The sequence below is a fragment of the Solanum pennellii genome, chromosome 6 (assembly GCF_001406875.1).
Source record: "Solanum pennellii chromosome 6, SPENNV200".
In the NCBI taxonomy this organism is placed as follows: Eukaryota; Viridiplantae; Streptophyta; class Magnoliopsida; order Solanales; family Solanaceae; genus Solanum; species Solanum pennellii.
Window position 1 is genome coordinate 48,107,057 of NC_028642.1, and position 7,609 is coordinate 48,114,665.

At 33.8% G+C, this 7,609-nt stretch overlaps 2 protein-coding genes across 2 annotated transcripts; one reads left to right on the forward strand and one right to left on the reverse strand.

Annotated features, from left to right (window-relative positions):
- The first annotated feature begins 1,478 nt into the window (after positions 1-1,478).
- LOC107023314 lies at positions 1,479-2,260 on the forward strand. Its single transcript, XM_015223970.2, has one exon. It carries the CDS (start codon positions 1,797-1,799, stop codon positions 2,112-2,114), a length of 318 nt encoding a protein of 105 aa, XP_015079456.1. The 5' UTR covers positions 1,479-1,796; the 3' UTR covers positions 2,115-2,260.
- A 184-nt stretch (positions 2,261-2,444) lies between these two features.
- LOC107023313 (chlorophyllide a oxygenase, chloroplastic) lies at positions 2,445-6,676 on the reverse strand. Its single transcript, XM_015223969.2, has 9 exons — positions 6,442-6,676; positions 5,415-5,657; positions 5,161-5,265; positions 4,560-4,835; positions 4,167-4,314; positions 3,851-4,035; positions 3,638-3,750; positions 3,180-3,474; positions 2,445-3,040 (listed from the first exon to the last, which is right to left on the reverse strand). Exons 1-9 carry the CDS (start codon positions 6,520-6,522, stop codon positions 2,876-2,878), a joined length of 1,611 nt encoding a protein of 536 aa, XP_015079455.1. The 5' UTR covers positions 6,523-6,676; the 3' UTR covers positions 2,445-2,875.
- Positions 6,677-7,609: the final 933 nt, after the last annotated feature.

Consider the following 7,609-nt stretch of genomic DNA (forward strand, 5'->3'; position numbering starts at 1 on the left):
ATATATATATATATCTTTTTTGTTATTTTTCTTAAAAAAAGCACCTGATGTTTGGAGCGGACAATGAAGCCTGACAAAATTTAGTTTAAGCCGAAAAATTTCATATTAGGAATAAAACGTCTCCTAACAAATATTCCTATTTTAAAAGTGATAAAAGAAAAAATAAGTTATGCCGCTTACTTTCTACCTAACTTATATATTAGAAGAATACAAGACATGTAACAAATGTTAAGACATAAGTTTAGCTCCTACAAAATCCATTATATCTTCCAAGCTTACTTATTATTACAGATTTTTAATCTTGACATATAAGGTAATAGCCCTGTAAACGAATTTATAGTTAAAAACACTTTAATCTATAAATTTTCATTCATTTAAATAAAAAATAAAAAATAAAAAATAAAAATCACCTTGAAAAAGGGACTATCTGCGCAAAATCTTGAATTTGTATTAGGGGTGTACATGATCGGATTAATTTGAGTTTTTAAAATAATAAATTAAATTATTTGTGTCGGATTTTTGAATTTATAAATCAAAGTAAACTAATAAAACTTGGGTTTTTCAACTTCGAGTTTTTTCGAATTTTTTGAATTTTCAAGTTTTCTCGATAAAGTATTCATACAAATATATAATTTACTTGTACTTCAAATATTTCTTTAGTCCTATCAAAATGTAATTATCTAAGTTATTTCTCAAGAAAATAACAAAAAAATTATATGATTAATGACACTAAAATATCCAACAAAAAATAATACTCCCTCCGTCCGGAATTGTTTGTCATGTTGTGCTTTTCGAAAGTCAATTTGACAAATTTTCAAAGTTAAATTAGATCACATTAATTCGATATTTTAAACAAAAAAATTAGATATTCTAAAACTATATGAATAGTACTATAAATTCCAATTTTTTGCGTATTAATATGATGAAAAAATACATCTAAAATGTTAGTTAAAGTTTTTATAATTTGACTCTAAAAATAGAAACCATGACAAATAATACCAGAAAGAGGGAGTAATAAAATCGCATAAAACAAATATTACAAATTAATAAGTCATAACGAAATTGATCATATTTAAAGTACTACATCATGCTAAAATAAGTTTAGTAAGTATTACTTACATGACTAAATATTAAAAGAAAGTAAAATTAGATAATGTATTTTGATTGTCTAAATCTATGTAAAATTAAAAAAAAAAATATTCAATATTGTTGTCATTCTTAGTGTTGAATTGATTTTCTTTTTGAAATAATATTAGTTTGATTTTTATTTAAATTTTATTATAATTACCAATATGAATGGGCTATAATCTTTATAAGATCATTAAGAATTCTAACTAAATATATTAAAAGATAAAAACTATGAAAAAGTACAAGAGATATTTAAAAATTATATCAAAGTAAGTATTTTTTTGTATAAAATAAAATTTTAAAATTGTATATAATGTCGGGTTGATTTTTGTTAGTTGAAATCAAATCAATTCAAATATAGTCTTTTTTTTTTCCAAGACCTAATCAAGTTAAACCAAACCACTAGTTAATTTTTTTTTTAATTTAACTCAATTTACAATTTAATTCAATTTTCGATTCGATTTTGTACCAGCTAGTTAAACGGGCCACTAACACTAATGAGTTGGACATCAGTGACCCAACGAACAATACCCGAATAACTTGATTCTCAAGCCTACCAGAATACCCAACGAATCCTCTAGAAATTTTCTTCTCCATCTCTTCAAAAACTCCACTTTGCAGTTTGCACTCATTCATAACCTAATCAACGAATCAAAGTATCACAAACAATGTTCTTCTTCTTCGTAGGAGGCTTAGAGCAGCAGGCGAGGCAGGTATTGAAGAGCGGGGCAGGGAGGTGCATTGCGTGCGGATCACGCGCCGACCTCGTCGACTATGAAAAGGTTCTCAAGCTCTTCTTTGTTCCGGTGTGGAGATGGCCGGGAAAAGAGCCGGTGATGTACTGCAACGAATGCAAACTCTTCTTCCCTCAATCTCTAACTCCTCCTCCGCCGTCGTCTACGGCGGACGTACTTAGGTGTCAGTTCTGTCGCCGGGAAGTGGACGGCGATTTCCGATTCTGTCCCTTTTGTGGTAATGCACTGTGACTGAATATTCTATATTATGTAATTACAGTCTCTTCTGGGTTTGAAATACTTTGTAATTATGTTCCTCTTCTTGTCTTGTAATCAATGAGTTTGTGGAAAAAATTTGAGCTTTAGGAATCAAAACTGGCGCCATGTAGTTTCATCCATATCCTTGCCACTACACTACTGGTAACTATTGGTTTTACAAGCGTTCAAAATATTATATATATGTATCCTATTTCCGACAAAGGGTGTCCAATTGGACCAACTTAGACCTGCCCAGTTACCAATCAAATTTCCATACCATCCATGGACTCGACACTGAAAGAACATAAGTTTGGAGAAAACAGCTAGACAATCAGATCTTCTCGTTTCATTTTGGCGAAAAAATTGTGTATTCAATTCAAAAATTCGAAAAGATTGATACTATGATACAAGTTGGAGGACCATTTCCATGACTTTCAATAGAGCCTGCACATTTTCTAGGAGGCATACTAGGGAAAACATGAAAGAATTGATGGGCAGGGGTCAAGGGTGTTTAAACTGTACATGAACCTAAAAACAATTAGTGTACAGTTTAATTTTTACAAGGGAAGCTATACTGAAATCATCTCATTTTCAAGATGCTCTGGTATATCCTCAGAGCAACAAGTGTGGCAATCGTGTTATATACCAAACTAAGATTCTCGGCAACTGAAGTTCTTCAGAGAGCTAAGGTTGTTTAGAATGTATGATCAATCATCTTGAGATGTAAAATCTATCCATGGATTAGTTCCATGTTTTCATTTGCTGAATGGCAATTGCTTTGCTCCACTCTCTACAGCATCTCTCCATATTCTATACCTCACTCCTAGCTTATCGTATGATACAGGCAGGTTCCAAATGTTAGCACCCTTGAGCATCCGGTCTTGTTGACCAATCACAAGCCGTAGGTCTTCATTTAAAACCTGAGAATTCGTCGTTATAGGTATTGTGATTTGTGCAGGTGATGCATTTTGAAGAAGTCAAATGACACTGATTTACATCATTACTAGTTTTGTGTAATCACAGACATTACCAACTCAATGTTAAAGGATATAATCTAACCTGTTCAGCGAAATGCCTCCACACATATTGCATGAAAGGCATGTGTTTTAATATGGGAGCAAAATCCAGTGACATCCTATATAGCAACCTTGTCTTCTGTCGAGATGCAGGTAAACATACATGAAGTTGGTGAAGATGTGTAGAGCACTCTCTGGTGCTCTGCCCCTCCAATTTGCCTGGCTTTGAGATTCCAATGGTTGATAGAACCATACAAGGTGGTCGAAATTCCATATCTATTGGATAAGGATCCCAATATCCTTGCAGACCAGATGCCGGAGTCAAAAAATTTACAAAGCTGAAAAAGGGAGGTATCAAGTAAGTGTTCACATCTTCGGGTTATTACTGCTATTCATCAGACAGGTATATGTTGGCATTTTGTTTAGTTTTAAACTGAAGATTAGTTAACTAGTGTTGCTCTAACTTCTAAACTATTTTAAATCATTATAATAACAACAAACCTTGGGACACTCCATCCTTTAGCAAACGTAGATGTATGGGTGAAAGGCGCATGGGCAAGATCCAACAGATTGTCTAAAAGCAACCCATGTTCCACGGGAAGTTCCATCACTATCTGCCAGTTTAAAGGACAACAAGAATGGAACAGAAAGAGTTAACTTACTGTTGTTAGATGGTTTTCCTATAATGATTAAAATGTTGTTAGTGATTCAAACCTCTGCATGGATTTGAAATCCAGAAGGTGGAAGTAGAGAAGGAAGAGTGGCTGTAGGAGGATCATTTCCAGGCCAAATCCATATCATTCCTTCTTGCTCAAAGCATGGCAGAGATTTGATCTTGACATTCAGAAATTTTGTTGATGGCATTTTCTCACATTTTCCATCTGTTGAATATTCCCACCCTAAGGATCATCAAACACATAGAAGTAAATGTCAGTTATTGCATGCACTCTTCACGATCAAACACCAAATTGATCAAGTGTTTTACTATCCTAGATAGGAAATCTGCACTGAAGAATGCTTAGATTCTCACCATGATAAGGACATTGGATTCGACCCTCTTTCACTGAACCCAAATGAAGGGGGCAGGCTCTATGTGCACATGTGTTCCGGACACATCCAGGTTTTCCATCTTTTCCACGAAAAATCACCCATGGTTCCTCAAAGCATTCAATTGGTATCTGATACGTTATAGTCAAATAACCATCAACAGACGAGACACTAGAATGCAATACGCATAAAAATCGCATTCTCTTCTCTCTCAGAAAGTTAGAAAGGAGATGGTACAACATGCTATTGGTTCGCATCAGAGTATTGGATAAGTATGTCCTATGCATTTTCCCAGGGGACTTATTAGTTAGTTTGTAGATAACATAAAAATTAGTAACAGGTTGTCTGCAGTTCTGCAAATAAGATTATTACTTACCATGGTATCATCCTTAATATCAGCGGAGAAAGCAACAGGATACCAGAAGTTCTTCAAATGGGGGCTGTATTCCTGAATAGGACCTGACACATTGAGGGATCTTCTAGGCTGCTTGCTTTTAACATTATCTCTAGATACTGTAGATGTACCGGGGGATGAAGACGGGGAATCTGATTCTTCTGTAGTCCTCTCTGGTAGTAGCCTATCATTAACCAACGCTTCCATGTAAGCTAGCTTATCTAAAGCAGCAGAAACCCGCACCTCAGATATATGTACCTGTTGCTATCTCACTACTTTAGATACAAATCTTGGCTTATATGGAAGTACACGGAATCCAAACTTGCTTTTTGTGTTGTTTATTTCATTTTTCTTTCTGACAAGTAAGATTCTTGAACCAGTTTATCTATGAAATTAGCCATTTTTTCTTAGAAAACCTCTTCTGCTTCAATAAGTTTTAGAGATAAAAGGAAACTAAACCTGAAGAACCAATAACAAAGGAAAAATATTTGATGTGTTACATATCTACCCAAAAATCTAGAAAGGAACGACTTGTAGTATCCAATAACATTATTTTGTTCAATGGAATCAAAGTAGCATATACCTCTTTATGGGCTTGAGAAAGTGCTTCTTGTAAATCCGCAAGTTCCTTCTTCACAGTTCCAATAGATTTATACTCCCGTGCTAGAGGATTCAATACTTCCACAACCTACTCATACAGTATACCCCAGTCACGCGACTTAGTACGACGATGAAAAAGAAGAAAACTATTGACGATATAAATTGAAACAAACTCCAAAGAAGGATTAGTCGCAGAAATGAAGCTAAGGGGGTAACACAAGATGTACAAGAATCTACCTTTTCGTGCAGGAGCATTATTGTAAGTACGTCTTGACGAGCTCGCCAATCACAATACTGTATATCAAATCTAGCAACTTCTAAAGCTTGATTTGCATCCAGGAACTTCCCTTTAGACTGAGGGAATTTTGACCTTGGATCTTCTACATCAAAGATTGTCAACCAGGAGCTCTTCTTGTTTGATAACTCAGTACCCGCCGCCTCCTCATACACTGCAAACACTCCAAATCCACCTTTGAAACACTGACAATGAACAAATTGCAGAATTATCGTCCACTCAATCACTCATCTGATGGACAAAATGCAAATAGTGTACAGTTCTCTGTATTCAGATTGAGATAACTTCCCAAATAAATGATTACCTCACTTATGGCCAGAAATTGTTTTTTCTTACTATAACTGGTAACGTTCATAATAGTCAAAAACACAAACAACTGAAGTATCACTTTTAACAAATTTTGTAAATGCACTTACATTTCTTCTCTGATTATTAATCAAAAACACTACTAAACCGAGTATTTAAATACAATCATCAAAAAGGCACACGAAAACGTAAAAATTTGCCCATAAAACTTCGTCTTCTTCAACATGTCAATTGACTCATTTTTCCAGAAAACCAGTTGGCAGCATATAATATAATGGGATAATACATATATTGAATCTTAAACTTGAATTCAAATTTTAACTCTAATCTTCAACTTTCATAATCCACAAATAGGTACTTTAACTATCTAACTTTTAAATAAATAAACACATGAGTTCTACGTGGCAAAATACACGTAGGATGAAAAATGACACGTAGGACATGAGTGTCTATTTGTTCAACTTTATACAAGTTTAAGTGTCCAAACCCAAAGTTGAAGGATATAAATGTGATTTGAAATCAAGTTAAAAGATATATTTATGTATTATGTCTAATATAATCTGTCCGTCCAAGTTCATGCAATTGTAGTTTTTTTCAAAATAAGCTAGAGATATCCATGTAACTATAAATCTATCTATTCGAACAATACGATAAAAGAGTTACCTTTCTAGTAGTATAAGTCTTAGTTGAGCGGCAAAAAGAGAAAGGAAAAAAGAGAGCAGCAGAAGTAGCAATAGCGGACATGGCGGGGCTAAAGCAGCAGCAGCAGCTGCTATTTTTTAATTTTTTGGAAAGAAAAAAAAAATAAAGAGATGAAAGAGACGGCGATTTTCTCTTGTCCAAGTAAAACTAGAGAGAGAAATTGAGGGTTCAATTTTGAGGGAAAGAAGAGGGGACTTTCGTTGTGTTGATAAGAGGATGGTGTAAAATGTGAAGCGCGATCTCGACCTTCCTCCCACGTTTCGCCACGTGGATTTCTTCGTTTCACACGTGGCGTCTTTGGTCTCCACAGGCTTGTTTTCTTGTAGGGCCTACATATGCCATTTGCCAGCGTGGATGGTGGAATTATATCTATCTTCTTTATTTGCTTTCAATTCTCATTGGCTATATTTTTGTAGAAAATCCATTCTTCATCATTAATGTGAGATTCTTTAATTTGCATATCCTCTTTACAACTCTGTCATTGTCAATCACCTTAGAAACAGTACTGCAATAGTTTGTTGCTTAAATTCTTGATATTAATGTGTTATAGTTATTTGAAATTAGTCACATTTCTTTTTGAGCTCATCAAAAAATTCAAATTTTTGAAGTTTTTCGTTTATCCTAATGAAATACTTATAGTTTATAGTTATACAAATGTGTAAAATTTATTTCACATCATAATTTTTTTTTTCTTTTTTAAAATTTTGTATCAAGTCAAACGACGTTTTATTAATTGAAATGAAAGGAGTAGTATGTTTTGTCAAGTTTTGGAGTAGTCGAAAATGTTTTTTTTTTTAAAAAAAATCCAAAGTATTTTATCGAGAGTCGGCATGAAATTTCATATATAACTAGCTATTTTGATCCTTTGGAACAACTCGTTGAATTTAATAATTCGTTTTGGGTGTGGGAGGGGAGGGAGTGGTGGGACTTCATAATTCATTTTGAGTAGTGGCAAAAGTTAGAAAACAAAATAGTAGCTTCTTCATTGGAAGCATTTTCTGAAATCTTAGCCAATCATAAATTATTGGTCTAGTATTGGTTTAATCAGGGGCGGGCTCACACCATACGCTGGGGTGTATGTGTATTTGGTAACTTCTGAAAAAATTATATATATATATATATATATATA